Raw genomic sequence first — 22,477 nt, 5'->3', positions numbered from 1 at the left:
CATGTCCATGTATGCTCAGTTAATTTTGGTCCACGTATCTGGATTGAAATTAGCAAGTTCAGTCACATAGCATAGTGAAATGGTAAAACTGAGGTGGAAGTCATAAAATCACTGATGAAATCAGAAATTCATTAATCAGTATAAAGACATTTTTAAGATAAGATTGTAGGGGACAATTTGCAAAATTCTTTGTGAGATGGTAAGGTCAGCAGTAGGGTCACACAGAACAAATGTAATATGGGATTAGTTAGGAGCGTCCTTTTATGCCAGGTCACAGAGTCACCGACCTGATAAAGTCATCTGTAGGTTTTGGAGTGCAGTGTAGATGGTAAGGATTGGAGGTTCTTGCAACTTGTATAGTGGAAAAAAATTGAGAATTAACTATTATGAATATTGATACCAAGAGCTGATACTACATTTTACCTGTTTTCAAGAAAGGTAATTGGGAAGATGTTCTAAACTTGAAGTTTGCTATCACTGATTAGTTCAGTCAAAGAATTATTAGAACATATGGAGAAGGCATATGATAGAGTTGATAGAGATGCTCTGTGGAAGGTATTAAGAATATATGGTGCGGGAGGAAAGTTGTTAGAAGCAGTGAAAAGTTTTTATCGAGGATGTAAGGCATGTGTACGTGTAGGAAGAGAGGAAAGTGATTGGTTCTCAGTGAATGTAGGTTTGCGGCAGGGGTGTGTGATGTCTCCATGGTTGTTTAATTTGTTTATGGATGGGGTTGTTAGGGAGGTAAATGCAAGAGTTTTGGAAAGAGGGGCAAGTATGAAGTCTGTTGGGGATGAGAGAGCTTGGGAAGTGAGTCAGTTGTTGTTCGCTGATGATACAGCGCTGGTGGCTGATTCATGTGAGAAACTGCAGAAGCTGGTGACTGAGTTTGGTAAAGTGTGTGGAAGAAGAAAGTTAAGAGTAAATGTGAATAAGAGCAAGGTTATTAGGTACAGTAGGGTTGAGGGTCAAGTCAATTGGGAGGTTAGTTTGAATGGAGAAAAACTGGAGGAAGTGAAGTGTTTTAGATATCTGGGAGTGGATCTGGCAGCGGATGGAACCATGGAAGCGGAAGTGGATCATAGGGTGGGGGAGGGGGCGAAAATTCTGGGGGCCTTGAAGAATGTGTGGAAGTCGAGAACATTATCTCGGAAAGCAAAAATGGGTATGTTTGAAGGAATAGTGGTTCCAACAATGTTGTATGGTTGCGAGGCGTGGGCTATGGATAGAGTTGTGCGCAGGAGGATGGATGTGCTGGAAATGAGATGTTTGAGGACAATGTGTGGTGTGAGGTGGTTTGATCGAGTGAGTAACGTAAGGGTAAGAGAGATATGTGGAAATAAAAAGAGCGTGGTTGAGAGAGCAGAAGAGGGTGTTTTGAAGTGGTTTGGGCACATGGAGAGAATGAGTGAGGAAAGATTGACCAAGAGGATATATGTGTCGGAGGTGGAGGGAACGAGGAGAAGAGGGAGACCAAATTGGAGGTGGAAAGATGGAGTGAAAAAGATTTTGTGTGATCGGGGCCTGAACATGCAGGAGGATGAAAGGAGGGCAAGGAATAGAGTGAATTGGAGCGATGTGGTATACCAGGGTTGACGTGCTGTCAGTGGATTAAATCAAGGCATGTGAAGAGTCTGGGGTAAACCATGGAAAGCTGTGTAGGTATGTATATTTGCGTGTGTGGACGTATGTATATACATGTGTATGGGGGGGGTTGGGCCATTTCTTTCATCTGTTTCCTTGCGCTACCTCGCAAATGCAGGAGACAGCGACAAAGTATAATAAAAAAAAAAAATAATCAGGTAAAAAGATGATAAGTAAGAGAAAAAGAATGAAGACCCTAGTCAGAGCTCTACAAGTGTTTGTAGACATGACTTGTAAGTTAAAGTCATAGGAAAAGGGAGAGGTGAAAGAAGAGAATTCCAAAACATTACTGTTCCAGGAACTAGGATAGGAGGAGGTATCATAATTGTAAATTCACATGTGACCATTCTCCAAACAGTAACATTTGAAAGGAGCAGCCTGACACATGAAACAAAAAAAATATATGTCACCCTTAGCTTTTGGAAGACAGACTTTGTGATAAGATGATGTGGGATTTCCAGCATAGAGTTGAGAACATGGTCGTGTTGAACATGTTTATGTTGTCATAGGGTTTGATAGTTATGTGTTGCAAACAAACAGAGGCATTGAGTGACAACTTTGAGATAAACTGAGAAATTGCATCTTAGCACTACCATTCTGAGATATTACACAGGTCCATTTGGGGGAGGAGATATGTCCAGTTTAAGAAAGAGAGCAAGAATTAGAATGAGTCAGTAGAGAGTTGAACCAGAGCTGAAGTGTGCTAAGTGGAATAAAGTGCATAAGTGTGAATAAGGGTAGAAGCTAAAGGGAAATCATTAATGGAAAGAAGAAAGAGTAGGCAGTAGGTCAACCTTAAGGAACACCACTGTTAACAAAATGAGAAGGAGAAGTCCCACCATCAACAACAATCCCAGTGGATCACCCAGAGAGGAAGCTATGCATCAAAGAACAAAGAAAAGTAGAAAAACACAGTGAAGGATGCAAAGATTTGTGCTATACACTATTTTTAGAGATGTTGAGGGCCACAGCAAAAGTTTCACCAAAGTCATTAAGACTGAAGGACCAGAAATGAGTCACATGAGAGAGATCTCCACTAGCTATCACACTGTGAAAATCATTTTCATGGTCAAAAAAAAGGAATGGGATCCAAAGATTTTTAGAAATTGAGTTCAGGAGAGTTTCATAGATTTTGAAGGTATTAGCAGTGAGAGCAGTGGGCTATTGGTTAGAAGGGTTAGAATGGTTTTTCTTAGGAATGAACTGTACAAAGGCAAGCTTACCAGAAGAAAATGTTAGGGTTTCTAGACAGAGATGAGACTGGCAAACAAGGATCAGAACTTTCTCAGAGACATACTTCCTTAGGATTTGAGGAGGTATGACATGTGAACATACACCTTGCCATCTTTCATCTGGGATGAGAAAGTACTCAGAAGACCTTGCATTAAGAAGATATAGGAGGTGGCATAGATTCAGTAGGTGGAGGAGGAGGAAGAGGACTAGATGCAGAACCTTTCAAAGCTGAAGTAGAGAAAAATAGGGTACCAAAAAGTGCAACTTTATCCGTTGGACCTCCATGATGTAGTGGCTAACGTTCTTGACCTGTGACACATTCTTGGGCTGCCCAGGGTCAAACTCATTAAGTTTGAATCTTGGTTGTGGCAGTCAGTCTCCAGTCAGCTCATTTGTTCATCTTCCCGTTGGGGCTGGCAATAAATTAGGTACCATGTTTGGGTTAAATCTTTAGGTATATGTATTAATTTATTTATTATACTTGATCACCATCTCCAACGTCAGCAAGGTAGCACCATGGAAGCAGATGATGAATGGGTCATCCATTCATATACAAACACATATAATAAAATAAATATATATATGTATAATTTACCAGGAATACTCAACAGACTTATACCTCTGTAATTTGAGCACTCACTCTTATCCCCTTTGCCTTTGTACAGTGGCACTATGCACGCATTCCGCCAATCCTCAGGCACCTCACCATGAGTCATACATACATTAAATAACCTTACCAACCAGTCAACAATACAGTCACCCCCTTTTTTAATAAATTCCACTACAATACCATCCAAACCTGCTGCCTTGCCAGCTTTCATCTTCCGCAAAGCTTTCACTACCTCTTCTCTGTTTACCAAATCATTTTCCCTAACCCTCTCACTTTGCACACCACCTCGACCAAAACACCCTATATCTGCCACTCTATCATCAAACACATTCAACAAACCTTCAAAATACTCACTCCATCTCCTTCTCACATCACCACTACTTGTTATCACCTCCCCATTTGCGCCCTTCACTGAAGTTCCCATTTGCTCCCTTGTCTTACGCACTTTATTTACCTCCTTCCAGAACATCTTTTTATTCTCCCTAGAATTTAATGATACTCTCTCACCCCAACTCTCATTTGCCCTTTTTTTCACCTCTTGCACCTTTCTCTTGACCTCCTGTCCCTTTCTTTTATACATCTCCTACTCAATTGCATTTTTTCCCTGCAAAAATCGTCCAAATGCCTCTCTCTTCTCTTTCACTAATACTCTTACTTCTTCATCCCACCACTCACTACCCTTTCTAATCAACCCAACTCCCACTCTTCTCATGCCACAAGCATCTTTTGCGCAATCCATCACTGATTCCCTAAATACATCCCATTCCTCCCCACTCCCTTTACTTCCATTGTTCTCACCTTTTTCCATTCTGTACTCAGTCTCTCCTGGTACTTCCTCACACAGGTCTCCTTCCCAAGCTCACTTACTCTCACCACCCTCTTCACCCCAACATTCACTCTTCTTTTCTGAAAACCCATACAAATCTTCACCTTAGCCTCCACAAGATAATGATCAGACATCCCTCCAGTTGCACCTCTCAGCACATTAACATCCAAAAGTCTCTCTTTCGCACGCCTGTCAATTAACACGTAATCTAATAACGCTCTCTGGCCATCTCTCCTACTTACATAAGTATACTTATGTATATCTCGCTTTTTAAACCAGGTATTCCCAATCATCAGTCCTTTTTCAGCACATAAATCTACAAGCTCTTCACCATTTCCATTTACAACACTGAACACCCCATGTATACCAATTATTCCCTCAACTGCCACATTACTCACCTTTGCATTCGAATCGCCCATCACTATAACCCGGTCTCGTGCATCAAAACCACTAACACACTCATTCAGCTGCTCCCAAAACACTTGCCTCTCATGATCTTTCTTCTCATGCCCAGGTGCATATGCACCAATAATCACCCACCTCTCTCCATCAACTTTCAGTTTTACCCATATTAATCGAGAATTTACTTTCTTACACTCTATCACATACTCCCACAACTCCTGTTTCAGGAGTATTGCTACTCCTTCCCTTGCTCTTGTCCTCTCACTACCCCCTAACTTTACTCCCCAGACATTCCCAAACCACTCTTCCCCTTTACCCTTGAGCTTCGTTTCACTCAGAACCAAAACATCCAGGTTCCTTTCCTCAAACATACTACCTATCTCTCTTTTTTTCACATCTCGGTTACATCCACACACATTTAGGCACCCCACTCTGAGCCTTCGAGGAGGATGAGCACTCCCCGCGTGACTCCTTCTGTTTCCCATTTTAGAAAGTTAATACAAGGAGGGGAGGATTTCTGGCCCCCCGCTCCCGTCCCCTCTAGTCGCTTTCTACGACTATATGGGAGGGTATTGATTGAGAGGGTGAAGGCATGTACAGAGCATCAGATTGGGGAAGAGCAGTGTGGTTTCAGAAGTGGTAGAGGATGTGTGGATCAGGTGTTTGCTTTGAAGAATGTATGTGAGAAATACTTAGAAAAGCAAATGGATTTGTATGTAGCATTTATGGATCTGGAGAAGGCATATGATAGAGTTGATAGAGATGCCCTGTGGAAGGTATTAAGAATATATGGTGTGGGAGGAAAGTTGTTAGAAGCAGTGAAAAGTTTTTATCGAGGATGTAAGGCATGTGTACGTGTAGGAAGAGAGGAAAGTGATTGGTTCTCAGTGAATGTAGGTTTGCGGCAGGGGTGTGTGATGTCTCCATGGTTGTTTAATTTGTTTATAGATGGGGTTGTTAGGGAGGTAAATGCAAGAGTTTTGGAAAGAGGGGCAAGTATGAAGTCTGTTGGGGATGAGAGAGCTTGGGAAGTGAGTCAGTTGTTGTTCGCTGATGATACAGCGCTGGTGGCTGATTCATGTGAGAAACTGCAGAAGCTGGTGACTGAGTTTGGTAAAGTGTGTGGAAGAAGAAAGTTAAGAGTAAATGTGAATAAGAGCAAGGTTATTAGGTACAGTAGGGTTGAGGGTCAAGTCAATTGGGAGGTGAGTTTGAATGGAGAAAAACTGGAGGAAGTGAAGTGTTTTAGATATCTGGGAGTGGATCTGTCAGCGGATGGAACCATGGAAGCGGAAGTGGATCATAGGGTGGGGGAGGGGGCGAAAATTCTGGGGGCCTTGAAGAATGTGTGGAAGTCGAGAACATTATCTCGGAAAGCAAAAATGGGTATGTTTGAAGGAATAGTGGTTCCAACAATGTTGTATGGTTGCGAGGCGTGGGCTATGGATAGAGTTGTGCGCAGGAGGATGGATGTGCTGGAAATGAGATGTTTGAGGACAATGTGTGGTGTGAGGTGGTTTGATCGAGTGAGTAACGTAAGGGTAAGAGAGATGTGTGGAAATAAAAAGAGCGTGGTTGAGAGAGCAGAAGAGGATGTTTTGAAGTGGTTTGGGCACATGGAGAGAATGAGTGAGGAAAGATTGACCAAGAGGATATATGTTTCGGAGGTGGAGGGAACGAGGAGAAGAGGGAGACCAAATTGGAGGTGGAAAGATGGAGTGAAAAAGATTTTGTGTGATCGGGGCCTGAACATGCAGGAGGGTGAAAGGAGGGCAAGGAATAGAGTGAATTGGAGCGATGTGGTATACCGGGGTTGACGTGCTGTCAGTGGATTGAATCAAGGCATGTGAAGCGTCTGGGGTAAACCATGGAAAGCTGTGTAGGTATGTATATTTGCGTGTGTGGACGTATGTATATACATGTGTATGGGGGGGGTTGGGCCATTTCTTTCGTCTGTTTCCTTGCGCTACCTCACAAACGCGGGAGACAGCGACAAAGTATAATAAAAAAAAAATAGATATACATGTATGTAGGTTTGCGGCAGGGGTGTATGATGTCTCCATGGTTGTTTAATTTGTTTATGGATGGGGTTGTTAGGGAGGTGAATGCAAGAGTTTTGGAAAGAGGGGCAAGTATGAAGTCTGTTTGGGATGAGAGAGCTTGGGAAGTGAGTCAGTTGTTGTTCGCTGATGATACAGCGCTGGTGGCTGATTCATGTGAGAAACTGCAGAAGCTGGTGACTGAGTTTGGTAAAGTGTGTGAAAGAAGAAGTTAAGAGTAAATGTGAATAAGAGCAAGGTTATTAGGTACAGTAGGGTTGATGAGCAATCAATTGGGAGGTAAGTTTGAATGGAGTAAAACTGGAGGAAGTAAAGTGTTTTAGATATCTGGGAGTGGATCTGGCAGCAGATGGAACCATGGAAGCGGAAGTGAATCATAGGGTGGGGGAGGGGGCAAAAATCCTGGGAGCCTTGAAGAATGTGTGGAAGTCGAGAACATTATCTCCGAAAGCAAAAATGGGTATGTTTGAAGGAATAGTGGTTCCAACAATGTTGCATGGTTGCGAAGCGTGGGCTATGGATAGAGTTGTGCGCAGGAGGGTGGATGTGCTGGAAATGAGATGTTTGAGGACAATATGTGGTGTGAGGTGGTTTGATCGAGTAAGTAATGTAAGGGTAAGAGAGATGTGTGGAAATAAAAAGAGCGTGGTTGAGAGAGCAGAAGAGGGTGTTTTGAAATGGTTTGGGCACATGGAGAGAATGAGTGAGGAAAGATTGACCAAGAGGATATATGTGTCAGAGATGGAGGGAACGAGGAGAAGTGGGAGACCAAATTGGAGGTGGAAAGATGGAGAAAAAAAGATTTTGAGTGATCGGGGCCTGAACATGCAGGAGGGTGAAAGGCGTGCAAGGAATAGAGTGAATTGGATCAATGTGGTATACCGGGGTCAATGTGCCATCAGTGGATTGAACCAGGGCATATGAAGCGTTTGGGATAAACCATGGAAAGTTGTGTGGGGCCTGGATGTGGAAAGGGAGCTGTGGTTTCGGTGCATTATTACATAACAGCTAGAGACTGAGTCTGAACGAAAGTGGCTTTTGTTGTTTTTCCTGTTTCAGGAGTAGTGGTACTCCTTCCCTTGCTCTTGTCCTCTCACTAACCCGTATCTTTATTCCCAAGACATTCCCAAACCACTCTTCCCCTTTACCCTTAAGCTTCGTTTCACTCAGAGCCAAAACATCCAGGTTCCTTTCCTCAAACATACTACCTATCTCTCTTTTTTTCTCGGTTACATCCACACACATGTAGACACCCCAATCTGAGCCTTCGTGGAGGATGAGCACTCCCTGTGTGACTCCTTCTTCTGTTTCCCCTTTTAGAAAGGGGTGCTACTCTGCCCCACATGAAACAGCATTGTTTTCCCCTACTTCAGTGAGGTAGCACCAGGAAGGCAGACAAAAAAGGTAACATTCATTCACACTCAATATCTAGCTATCATGTGTAATGCACCGAAACCCCATTTCCCTGTCCACATCCAGGCCCCATAGACCTTTCCAAAATTTTACCCCAGATAGAGAAGGAGGGGAGACATGCTTACAGCCATTGAAATCTCTAAAAGATTTGAGTATGTCGCTATTGGCTAAATCTTTGAATTAGGGTGGAATGAGTTAGCTACAGACTCGCCAGGAAACTAAGCATGAAGAAGAATCAGGAACAGTGTGAAGAAATGTAGCATATAATTAGTTGATGAATTTTAGAAGCTAGGTGAAGTAGTGAATGCAGTAACTACGGAGAAGTTGAAGAAATTTATGCTATAAGAGAGATATTACAAAATGGGTCCTAAGTATAAAGCTCTCCCTCAGTACACAAACTGATGAATAGCATAAGGTTATTGTACAGTGAAGTACAAGCACAGTAAAGCCCCATTCATTGGTGCTTCAGGGCTATAACAATATAAAGAAAGAGTATTTTAGGTCATGATGTGCATTTATCTAAGTATGATTTTTGATGTTGGTCAATCATTTATGATTATTATTGAGTGATATTTGGCATGACATTTTAATAGGTTCTCCTGTTTTCAGTGAGACTGGCAAAGTATTAACAACAATGAAGGCTGGAGATTTCTTTGGGGAAATAGGTATCCTTAACCTAGATGGTCTTAACAAGTAAGTACCCATAAGGCTTGTTCGAAAAGTCTTTAGTTATAATTTTTTTTTCTTATGATAAAAGCAGCAGAGTATGTATTGTATTATTATTTATTTTTCTACTTTGGCTGATACAATTGGCAGCCTAGAACTTTGCTTGCCTTTTCGTATTCTTACCTATGCTTATAGGCAGCATAGAACTGCAGTTCTTTGTTGATAGATCAGCTGAGCAGTGTTTCAATTACATTACTTCTCTTCACCAAACCACTTTCCCTGACTTTCAACCTTTGCATACATCCCCCAACCCAAGCACCCTACCTCTGCAACACTGTCATCAAACACATTCAAAAGCCCTTCAAAATACTCTCTCCATCTCCTCTCACTTCATCACTACATGTTTCCACTTCCCCTTTTGCACCCTTCTCTGATTTTCCAATTTGTTTTCTTTTTCGGGGGGCTCATTATTAACCTCCTTCCATAGCATCTTATTCTCTCTAGAGTTTACTGATACTAGCTCACCCCAACTTTCATCTACCCTCTTTTTCAACTCCTGCACCTTCCTCTTGACCTTTTGCTGCTTTCTCTTATACATACCCCAATCGTTTGCTCTCTTTCCCTATGAGTACAGCCTAATGCTTCCCTTTCCTCTTATACTTGCAGCTTTATACTTCATCATCCCACCATCCATTACACTTTCTAATCTGTCCACCTCTCACCTTTCGCAGGACACAAGCATCTCTTTCACATGTCAGTGCTGCTTCCCTAGTTACCTTCATTCTTCCCACCCCTCTTGCCTTCATTTGCTCTCACCTTTTGCCTTCCACACTCAGTCTCTTCTGGTATTTCTTCATGCAAGTCTTTCCAAGCTCACTTACTCTCACTACTCTTTTCTCACTGATATTGCTTCCTTTTTTCCGAAAACTTCTACAAATCTTCACCCTTGCACCCATAAGACAGTAATCAAACATCCCACCAGCTTTTCCTCTCAGCACATTTGCATCCAGAAGTCTCTCTTTTATATGTGTGTCAATTAGTATGTAATCCAATTGTGTCTTCTGACCATCTTTCCTACCCACATATGCATACTTGTGTATGCCCCTATTTTTAAACCAGGTATTCCCAGTTGACATTCCTTTTTCAGCACACATCTCATAATCTGTTCACCATTTTCATTCATGGTACTGAATACCCTTGCTTGCTCATCACTTACTAATGCATTCAATTCACCCATCACTAATACCCTGTCTCTTACAACAAAACTGCTGACTGACACTCACTCAGCTGCTCCCAAAACAATTGTCTCATGATCTTTCTTTTCATGGTCAGGTGTATGAGCACTAATAATCACCCATCTCTCATCATCCACTTTCATTTTTATCCCCAGTCTAGAATTCACTTCCTTACCCTCCTATAGACACTTTCACAACTTCTGCTTCAGGAGAAGTGCTATCCCTTCCTTAGCTTTTGCTGTCACACCAACCCCTGACTGTACTCCAAAGACATTTCCAAACCATTCTTCCCCTTTACTCTTGAGCTTTGTTTCACTCAGCCAGAACATCCAGGTCTCTTTCCTTAAACTTACTACCTATCTCTCCTCTCTTTTCATCTTGGTTACATCCTCACACATTTACACATTTCATTATGAGCATTCAAGGAGGATGAGCACTCCCTGCTTGGCTCATCCTGTTCCACCTTTTAGAAATTGAAGTACAAGAACGGGAGTCCAGCCCCCTGCTCCTGTCCCTTTTTACTGCCTTCTATGATATGCAGGGCATACAAAGGTAGAATTCTTCTCTCTTACCCCAGGGTTATATTTACATATTTTCATACTTTTTTTCCCCCCATGCATATTTGCCATTTCCAGCATTAGCAATATAGCGTTAAGAACAGATGACTAACCATTAGAGGGGAAGCTCTCTCCTGGCCATCTCCTCTGGAACTGATTATGGAGGGTAAAGCAAGAGGGGAAAGAGTTCCAGCCCCCTGCTCTCACCCCTTTTAGTCACCTTCTATGACATGTAGGGAATGTGTAGACAGCATTCTTTCTCCCCATCCCCAGGGATATATATATATATATATTTTTTTTTTTTTTTTTTTTTTTTTTTATACTTTGTCGCTGTCTCCCGCGTTTGCGAGGTAGCGCAAGGAAACAGACGAAAGAAATGGCCCAACCCCCCCCCCCATACACATGTACATACACACGTCCACACACGCAAATATACATACCTACACAGCTTTCCATGGTTTACCCCAGACGCTTCACATGCCTTGATTCAATCCACTGACAGCACGTCAACCCCTGTATACCACATGACTCCAATTCACTCTATTCCTTGCCCTCCTTTCACCCTCCTGCATGTTCAGGCCCCGATCACACAAAATCTTTTTCACTCCATCTTTCCACCTCCAATTTGGTCTCCCTCTTCTCCTCGTTCCCTCCACCTCCGACACATATATCCTCTTGGTCAATCTCTCCTCACTCATTCTCTCCATGTGCCCAAACCATTTCAAAACACCCTCTTCTGCTCTCTCAACCACGCTCTTTTTATTTCCACACATCTCTCTTACCCTTACGTTACTTACTCGATCAAACCACCTCACACCACACATTGTCCTCAAACATCTCATTTCCAGCACATCCATCCTCCTGCGCACATCTCTATCCATAGCCCACGCCTCGCAACCATACAACATTGTTGGAACCACTATTCCCTCAAACATACCCATTTTCGCTTTCCGAGATAATGTTCTCGACTTCCACACATTTTTCAAGGCTCCCAAAATTTTCGCCCCCTCCCCCACCCTATGATCCACTTCCGCTTCCATGGTTCCATCCGCTGACAGATCCACTCCCAGATATCTAAAACACTTCACTTCCTCCAGTTTTTCTCCATTCAAACTCACCTCCCAATTGACTTGACCCTCACCCCTACTGTACCTAATAACCTTGCTCTTATTCACATTTACTCTCAACTTTCTTCTTCCACACACTTTACCAAACTCGGTCACCAGCTTCTGCAGTTTCTCACATGAATCAGCCACCAGCGCTGTATCATCAGCGAACAACAACTGACTCACTTCCCAAGCTCTCTCATCCCCAACAGACTTCATACTTGCCCCTCTTTCCAGGACTCTTGCATTTACCTCCCTTACAACCCCATCCATAAACAAATTAAACAACCATGGAGACATCACACACCCCTGCCGCAAACCTACATTCACTGAGAACCAATCACTTTCCTCTCTTCCTACACGTACACATGCCTTACATCCTCGATAAAAACTTTTCACTGCTTCTAACAACTTGCCTCCCACACCATATATTCTTAATACCTTCCACAGAGCATCTCTATCAACTCTATCATATGCCTTCTCCAGATCCATAAATGCTACATACAAATCCATTTGCTTTTCTAAGTATTTCTCACATACATTCTTCAAAGCAAACACCTGATCCACACATCCTCTACCACTTCTGAAACCGCACTGCTCTTCCCCAATCTGATGCTCTGTACATGCCTTCACCCTCTCGATCAATACCCTCCCATATAATTTACCAGGAATACTCAACAAACTTATACCTCTGTAATTTGAGCACTCACTCTTATCCCCTTTGCCTTTGTACAATGGCACTATGCACGCATTCCGCCAATCCTCAGGCACCTCACCATGAGTCATACATACATTAAATAACCTTACCAACCAGTCAACAATACAGTCACCCCCTTTTTTAATAAATTCCACTGCAATACCATCCAAACCTGCTGCCTTGCCGGCTTTCATCTTCCGCAAAGCTTTTACTACCTCTTCTCTGTTTACCAAATCATTTTCCCTAACCCTCTCACTTTGCACACCACCTCGACCAAAACACCCTATATCTGCCACTCTGTCATCAGACACATTCAACAAACCTTCAAAATACTCATTCCATCTCCTTCTCACATCACCGCTACTTGTTATCACCTCCCCATTTGCGCCCTTCACTGAAGTTCCCATTTGCTCCCTTGTCTTACGCACCCTATTTACCTCCTTCCAGAACATCTTTTTATTCTCCCTAAAATTTACTGATAGTCTCTCACCCCAACTCTCATTTGCCCTTTTTTTCACCTCTTGCACCTTTCTCTTGACCTCCTGTCTCTTTCTTTTATACTTCTCCCACTCAATTGCATTTTTTCCCTGCAAAAATCGTCCAAATGCCTCTCTCTTCTCTTTCACTAATACTCTTACTTCTTCATCCCACCACTCACTACCCTTTCTAAACATATATATATATATATATATATATATATATATATATATATATATATATATATATATATATATTTTTTTTTTTTTTTTTTTTTTCCTTTGTCGCTGTCTCCCGCGTTTGCGAGGTAGCGCAAGGAAACAGACAAAAGAAATGGCCCAACCCACCCCCATACACATGAATATACATACGTCCACACACGCAAATATACATACCTACACAGCTTTCCATGGTTTACCCCAGACGCTTCACATGCCTTGATTCAATCCACTGACAGCACGTCAACCCCGGTATACCACATCGCTCCAATTCACTCTATTCCTTGCCCTCCTTTCACCCTCCTGCATGTTCAGGCCACGATCACACAAAATCTTTTTCACTCTATCTTTCCACCTCCAATTTGGTCTCCTCTTCTCCTCGTTCCCTCCACCTCCAACACATATATCCTCTTGGTCAATCTTTCCTCATTCTCTCCATGTGACCAAACCATTTCAAAACGCCCTCTTCTGCTCTCTCAACCACACTCTTTTTATTTCCACACATCTCTCTTACCCTTACGTTACTTACTCGATCAAACCACCTCACACCACACATTGTCCTCAAACATCTCATTTCCAGCACATCCATCCTCCTGCGCACAACTCTATCCATAGTCCACGCCTCGCAACCATACAACATTGTTGGAACCACTATTCCTTCGAACATACCCATTTTTGCTTTCCGAGATAATGTTCTCGACTTCCACACATTCTTCAAGGCTCCCAGAATTTTCGCCCCCTCCCCCACCCTATGATCCACTTCCGCTTCCATGGTTCCATCCGCTGCCAGATCCACTCCCAGATATCTAAAACACTTCACTTCCTCCAGTTTTTCTCCATTCAAACTCACCTCCCAATTGACTTGACCCTCAACCCTACTGTACCTAATAACCTTGCTCTTATTCACATTTACTCTTAACTTTCTTCTTTCACACACTTTACCAAACTCAGTCACCAGCTTCTGCAGTTTCTCACATGAATCAGCCACCAGCGCTGTATCATCAGCGAACAACAACTGACTCACTTCCCAAGCTCTCTCATCCCCAACAGACTTCATACGTGCCCCTCTTTCCAAAACTCTTGCATTCACCTCCCAAACAACCCCATCCATAAACAAATTAAACAACCATGGAGACATCACACACCCCTGCCACAAACCTACATTCACTGAGAACCAATCACTTTCCTCTCTTCCTACACGTACACATGCCTTACATCCTCGATAAAAACTTTTCACTGCTTCTAACAACTTGCCTCCCACACCATATATTCTTAATACCTTCCACAGAGCATCTCTATCAACTCTATCATATGCCTTCTCCAGATCCATAAATGCTACATACAAATCCATTTGCTTTTCTAAGTATTTCTCACATACATTCTTCAAAGCAAACTCCTGATCCACACATCCTCTACCACTTCTGAAACCACACTGCTCTTCCCCAATCTGATGCTCTGTACATGCCTTCACCCTCTCAATCAATACCCTCCCATATAATTTGCCAGGAATACTCAACAAACTTATACCTCTGTAATTTGAGCACTCACTCTTATCCCCTTTGCCTTTGTACAATGGCACTATGCACGCATTCCGCCAATCCTCAGGCACCTCACCATGAGTCATACATACATTAAATAACCTTACCAACCAGTCAACAATACAGTCACCCCCTTTTTTAATAAATTCCACTGCAATGCCATCCAAACCTGCTGCCTTGCCAGCTTTCATCTTCCGCAAAGCTTTTACTACCTCTTCTCTGTTTACCAAATCATTTTCCCTAACCCTCGCACTTTGCACACCAAAGTGATGGGTGATTTGAATGCAAAGGTGAGTAATGTGGCAGTTGAGGGAATAATTGCTATACATGGAGTGTTCAGTGCTGTAAATGGAAATGGTGAAGAGCTTGTAGATTTATATGCTGAAAAAGGACTGGTGATTGGAAATACCTGGTTTAGAAAGCGAGATATACATAAGTATACGTATGTAAGTAGGAGAGATGGCCAGAGAGTGTTATTGGATTACGTGTTAATTGATAGACGCACTAAAGAGAGACTTTTGGATGTTAATGTGCTGAGAGGTGCAACTGGAGGGATGTCTGATCATTATCTTGTGGAAGCAAAGGTGAAGATTTGTGGGGGTTTTCAGAAAAGAAGAGAGAATGTTGGGGTGAAGAGAGTGGTTAGAGTAAGTGAGCTTGGGAAGGAGACTTGTGTGAGGAAGTACCAGGAGAGACTGAGTACAGAATGGAAAAAGGTGAGAACAAAGGAGGTAAGGGGAATGGGGGAGGAATGGGATGTATTTAGGGAAGCAGTGTTGGCTTGTGCAAAAGATGCTTGTGGCATGAGAAGCGTGGGAGGTGGGTTGATTAGAAAAGGTAGTGAGTGGTGGGATGAAGAAGTAAGATTATTAGTGAAAGAGAAGAGAGAGGCATTTGAACGATTTTTGCAGGGAAAAAATACAAATGAGTTGGAGAGGTATAAAAGAAAGAGGCAGGAGGTCAAGAGAAAGGTGCAAGAGGTGAAAAAGAGGGCAAATAAGAGTTGGGGTGAGAGAGTATCATTAAATTTCAGGTAGAATAAAAAGATGTTTTGGAAGGAGGTAAATAAAGTGCATAAGACAAGGGAGCAAATGAGAACTTCAGTGAAGGGGGCTAATGGGGAGGTGATAACAAGTAGTGGTGATGTGAGAAGGAGATGGAGTGAGTATTTTGAAGGTTTGTTGAATGTGTTTGATGATAGAGTGGCAGATGTGGGATGTCTTGGTCGAAGTGGTGTGCAAATTGAGAGGGTTAGGGAAAATGATTTGGTAAATAGAGAAGAGGTAGTAAAGGCTTTACGGAAGATGAAAGCCAGCAAAGCAGCAGGTTTGGATGGCATTGCAGTGGAATTTATTAAAAAAGGGGGTGACTGTATTATTGACTGGTTGGTAAGGTTATTTAATGTATGTATGACTCAAGGTAAGGTGCCTGAGGATTGGCGGAATGCTTGCATAGTGCCATTGTACAAAGGCAAAGGGGATAAGAGTGAGTGCTCAAATTACAGAGGTATGAGTTTGTTGAGTATTCCTGGTAAATTATATGGGAGGGTATTGATTGAGAGGGCGAAGGCATGTACAGAGCATCAGATTGGGGAAGAGCAGTGTGATTTCAGAAGTGGTAGAGGATGTGTGGATCAGGTGTTTGCTTTGAAGAATGTATGCGAGAAATACTTAGAAAAACAAATGGATTTGTATGTAGCATTTATGGATCTGGAGAAGGCATATGATAGAGTTGATAGAGATGCTCTGTGGAAGGTATTAAGAATATATGGCGTGGGAGGCAAGTTGTTAGAAGCAGTGAAAAGTTTTTATCGAGGATGTAAGGCATGTGTACGTGTAGGAAGAGAGGAAAGTGATTGGTTCTCAGTGAATGTAGGTTTGCGGCAGGGGTGTGTGATGTCTCCATGGTTGTTTAATTTGTTTATGGATGGGGTTGTTAGGGAGGTGAATGCAAGAGTTTTGGAAAGAGGGGCAAGTATGCAGTCTGTTGTGGATGAGAGAGCTTGGGAAGTGAGTCAGTTGTTGTTCGCTGATGATACAGCGCTGGTGGCTGATTCATGTAAGAAACTGTAGAAGCTGGTGACTGAGTTTGGTAAAGTGTGTGGAAGAAGAAAGTTAAGTGTAAATGTGAATAAGAGCAAGGTTATTAGGTACAGTAGGGTTGAGGGTCAAGTCAATTGGGAGGTAAGTTTGAATAGAGAAAAGCTGGAGGAAGTAAAGTGTTTTAGATATCTGGGAGTGGATCTGGCAGCGGATGGAACCATGGAAGCGGAAGTGAATCATAGGGTGGGGGAGGGGGCGAAAATTCTGGGAGCCTTGAAGAATGTTTGGAAGTCGAGAACATTATCTCGGAAAGCAAAAATGGTTATGTTTGAAGGAATAGTGGTTCCAACAATGTTGTATGGTTGCGAGGTGTGGGCTATGGATAGAGTTGTGTGCAGGAGGGTGGATGTGCTGGAAATGAGATATTTGAGGACAGTATGTGGTGTGAGGTGGTTTGATCGAGTAAGTAATGTAAGGGTGAGAGAGATGTGTGGAAATAAAAAGAGTGTGGTTGAGAGAGCAGAAGAGGGTGTTTTGAAATGGTTTGGTCACATGGAGAGAATGAGTGGGGAAAGATTGACCTAGAGGATATATGTGTCAGAGGTGGAGGGAACGAGGAGTGGGAGACCAAATTGGAGGTGGAAAGATGGAGTGAAAAAGATTTTGAGTGATCGTGCCCTGACCATGCAGGAGGGTGAAAGGCGTGCAAAGAATAGACTGAATTCAAACGATGTGGTATACCGGGGTCGACGTGCTGTCAATGGACTGAACCAGGGCATGTGAAGCGTCTGGGGTAAACCATGCAAAGTGTGTGGGGCCTGGATGTGGAAAGGGAGCTGTGGTTTCGGTGCATTATTACATGACAGCTAGAGACTGAGTGTGAACGAATGGGGCCTTTGGTGTTTTTCCTAGCGCTACCTCGCACACATGAGGGGGGAGGGGGTTGTTATTACATGTGTGGCGAGGTGGCGATGGGAACAAATAAAGGCAGACAGTATGAATTATGTACATGTGTATATATGTATATGTCTGTGTGTGTATATATATGTGTACATTGAGATTTTTTTTTTTTTTTTTTTTTTTTTTTTTTTTTTTTATACTTTGTCGCTGTCTCCCGCGTTTGCGAGGTAGCGCGAGGAAACAGACGAAAGAAATGGCCCAACCCCCATACACACGTACATACACACGTCCACACACGCAAATATACATACCTACACAGCTTTCCATGGTTTACCCCAGACGCTTCACATGCCTTGATTCAATCCACTGACAGCACGTCAACCCCTGTATACCACATCGCTCCAATTCACTCTATTCCTTGCCCTCCTTTCACCCTCCTGCATGTTCAGGCCCCGATCACACAAAATCTTTTTCACTCCATCTTTCCACCTCCAATTTGGTCTCCCTCTTCTCCTCGTTCCCTCCACCTCCGACACATATATCCTCTTGGTCAATCTTTCCTCACTCATTCTCTCCATGTGCCCAAACCATTTCAAAACACCCTCTTCTGCTCTCTCAACCACACTCTTTTTATTTCCACACATCTCTCTTACCCTTACGTTACTTACTCGATCAAACCACCTCACACCACACATTGTCCTCAAACATCTCATTTCCAGCACATCCATCCTCCTGCGCACAACTCTATCCATAGTCCATGCCTCGCAACCATACAACATTGTTGGAACCACTATTCCTTCAAACATACCCATTTTTGCTTTCCAAGATAATGTTCTCGACTTCCACACATTCTTCAAGGCTCCCAGAATTTTCGCCCCCTCCCCCACCCTATGATCCACTTCCGCTTCCATGGTTCCATCCGCTGCCAGATCCACTCCCAGATATCTAAAACACTTTACTTCCATACATCCACCCCCTTTCCCCTCACGTCCTTTGCTCTCACCTTTTTCCGTTCTGCACCCAGTCTCTCTTGGTACTTCTCACACAAGTCTCCTTCCCAAGTTCACTTACTCTCACCACTCTCTTCACCCCAACATTCTCTTTTCTTTTCTGAATACCTCTACAAATCTTCACCTTTTCCTCCACAAGATAATGATCAGACATCCCTCCAGTTGCAACTCTCAGCACATTAACATCCAAAAGTTTCTCTTCCATGCACCTCTCAATTAACATGTAATCCAATGATGCTTTCTGGCAATCTCTCCTACTTACATACGTATACTTATATATAGAGGTAGTAAAAGCTTTGCGGAAGATGAAAGCCGGCAAGGCAGCAGGTTTGGATGGTATTGCAGTGGAATTTATTAAAAAAGGGGGTGACTGTATTGTTGACTGGTTGGTAAGGTTATTTAATGTATGTATGACTCATGGTGAGGTGCCTGAGGATTGGCGGAATGCTTGCATAGTGCCATTGTACAAAGGCAAAGGGGATAAGAGTGAGTGCTCAAATTACAGAGGTATAAGTTTGTTGAGTATTCCTGGTAAATTATATGGGAGGGTATTGATTGAGAGGGTGAAGGCATGTACAGAGCATCAGATTGGGAAAGAGCAGTGTGATTTCAGAAGTGGTAGAGGATGTGTGGATCAGGTGTTTGCTTTGAAGAATGTATGTGAGAAATACTTAGAAAAGCAAATGGATTTGTATGTAGCATTTATGGATCTGGAGAAGGCATATGATAGAGTTGATAGAGATGCTCTGTGGAAGGTATTAAGAATATATGGTGTGGGAGGCAAGTTGTTAGAAGCAGTGAAAAGTTTTTATCGAGGATGTAAGGCATGTGTACGTGTAGGAAGAGAGGAAAGTGATTGGTTCTCAGTTCCCCCCTCATGTGCACGAGGCAGCACCAGGAAAGGACAACAAAGGCCCCATTCGCCCACACTCAATTTCCAGCTGTCATGCAATAATGCCTGAAACCACAGCTCCCTTTCCACATCCAGGCCCCACAGAACTTTCCATGGTTTACCCCAGACGCTTCACATGCCCTGATTCAATCCATTGACAGCACGTCGACCCCGGTATACCACATCGATCCAATTCACTCTATTCCTTGCCCGCCTTTCACCCTCCTGCATGTTCAGGCCCCAATCACTCAAAATCTTTTTCACTCCCTCTTTCCACCTCCAATTTGGTCTCCCACTTCTCCTCGTTCCCTCCACCTCCGACACACATATCCTCTTGGTCAATCTTTCCTCACTCATTCTCTCCATGTGACTGAACCATTTCAAAACACCCTCTTCTGCTCTCTCAACCACGCTCTTTTTATTTTCACACATCTCTCTTACCCTTACGTTACTTACTCGATCAAACCACCTCACACCACATATTGCCCTCAAACATCTCATTTCCAGCACATGCACCCTCCTGCGCACAACTCTATCATAGCCCACACCTCGCAACCATACAACATTGTTGGAACCACTATTCCTTCAAACATACCCATTTTTGCATTCGGAGATAATGTTCTCAACTTCCACACATTCTTCAAGGCTCCCAGGATTTTCGCCCCCTCCCCCACCCTATGATTCACTTCCGCTTCCATGGTTCCATCTGCTGCCAGATCCACTCCCAGATATCTAAAACACTTTACTTCCTCCAGTTTTTCTCCATTCAAACTTACCTCCCAATTGACTTGACCCTCAACCCTACTGTACCTAATAACCTTGCTCTTATTCACATTTACTCTTAACTTTCTTCTTTCACACACTTTACCAAACTCAGTCACCAGCTTCTGCAGTTTCTCACATGAATCAGCCACCAGCGCTGTATCATCAGCGAACAACAACTGACTCACTTCCCAAGCTCTCTCATCCCCAACAGACTTCATACTTGCCCCTCTTTCCAAAACTCTTGCATTCACCTCCCTAACAACCCCATCCATAAACAAATTAAACAACCATGGAGACATCACACACCCCTGCCGCAAACCTACATTCACTGAGAACCAATCACTTTCCTCTCTTCCTACACGTACACATGCCTTACATCCTCGATAAAAACTTTTCACTGCTTCTGACAACTTGCCTCCCACACCATATATTCTTAATACCCTCCACAGAGCATCTCTATCAACTCTATCATATGCCTTCTCCAGATCCATAAATGCTACATACAAATCCATATATATGTATGTATATTTTTTCTTAGTTATAGTCTGTTTGACATGATTTTTCTCTAACCCTCACCCTTCATATGATTACTGTTTGTGTATTATGGGTAGAGAGTTGTACACTCATTTATTCCTGTCTATGTGGGTATGCTCTCATTGCTTATAGGACAACAGAGGAGAGAATTGTAAGTTTTAAAATCTGAAAAACCTTTCCCAAGAGAGGGCCTTAGTATCAGTTTTTCCTTTTTCATCCTGTCCCTGTCTACATTCTTTTTGTGACTGCCTTGAGATGGTGCCATGATATGTGGATTGTGATCTCTGAATGGCCAGGAGCAGGTGGTTTAGTGAAGGTGACTTAGTGATGGTTGCTTAATTGGCTGAGAGCAGTCCTGATAGTCATACAAAATGCCTTTGTGATTCTAGTATCAACTGAAAAGGTTGCATGAATAAGAGCTACCTCACCAATATTCAGAAGGTTAGAATGATCCAAACCTTGATATAACACAAGGAATATCCCATTACTTATGTGACACTACCACAGAGAGAAGATTTTTAAGGCTTCAAAATCTGCATTTAGATTTTTCTGATGAAACCAGGATTTCAGAGGTTATTCTGTTGCGTGAAGTGCATATTTAGTCTCACTAGAACATCATCTTGGATTAAGTTATTTCATTCTATCATTTTTCATAAACCTGTGTTTGATATATTAGTGTGATCATTGTATCTGGCACACCTTAGCAAAGGAAAAAAGTGTTAGGAGTTAGGTACCTAACAGCCTTCCAGACTTATATGCCATTCATTGATAGGGTATTTTCATTTCTTAATGATTTGTGCATACATCTGAATGTTAAGTGCTGTCGTAAAGCCTGTTTGATGAGAAATATTTGGGTAGGAAACAGCTTGACTTCTTCCTTTACCACAGACGAACTGCAGACGTCAGGTCAGTGGGGTACTCGGAACTCTTCAGTCTTTCAAGAGAAGATGTTCTAATGGCCATGAAAGATTACCCAGAAGCACAAGTGAGTTATGATATTATTAGCTCCGTAGATTCATTATATCATATGCACAGTTGCATGGAGAAGTTCCACTCCTGGATAGCATCTCTTAAATGTGGCACCATCGCATCTCCTCTTTCAACCTGCCTCCTTCACTCCCTGAAAATATGAGGAAGGGAGACAGGGGTACACACCATCCATTCAGAGCATCAGACAGTGGTATCATTTATGTATGTATGTAAATAATCCCACAGACACGTGTATGAAATCTTTAATCAGTTGTCTTTTAGTATTGTTATCTATAGTATATGGTGCATTAGAAATTGATGTCATGCATATGTGACATATATATATATATATATATATATATATATATTATTATTTATTATTATACTTTGTCGCTGTCTCCCGCGTTTGCGAGGTAGCGCAAGGAAACAGACGAAAGAAATGGCCCAACCCCCCCCCCATACACATGTATATACATACGTCCACACACGCAAATATACATACCTACACAGCTTTCCATGGTTTACCCCGGACGCTTCACATGCCTTGCTTCAATCCACTGACAGCACGTCAACCCCGGTATACCACATCGCTCCAATTCACTCTATTCCTTGCCCTCCTTTCACCCTCCTGCATGTTCAGGCCCTGATCACACAAAATCTTTTTCACTCCATCTTTCCACCAC

General features: G+C 42.7%; 1 protein-coding gene across 1 annotated transcript in view; it reads left to right on the top strand.

Moving 5' to 3' along the window:
• LOC139749653 (uncharacterized) overlaps positions 1 to 22,477 on the top strand; it is a 913,398-nt gene that overhangs the window by 781,638 nt on the left and 109,283 nt on the right. The window contains exons 15-16 of the mRNA XM_071663824.1: positions 8,798 to 8,881; positions 21,714 to 21,810. Of these exons, the coding sequence (XP_071519925.1) occupies positions 8,798 to 8,881; positions 21,714 to 21,810 (181 nt within the window). The remainder of the gene's footprint in view (positions 1 to 8,797; positions 8,882 to 21,713; positions 21,811 to 22,477) is intronic.

Source organism: Panulirus ornatus, chromosome 7 (assembly GCF_036320965.1).
Source record: "Panulirus ornatus isolate Po-2019 chromosome 7, ASM3632096v1, whole genome shotgun sequence".
NCBI lineage: Eukaryota > Metazoa > Arthropoda > Malacostraca > Decapoda > Palinuridae > Panulirus > Panulirus ornatus.
This window is presented reverse-complemented; position numbering and strand designations above follow the sequence as displayed.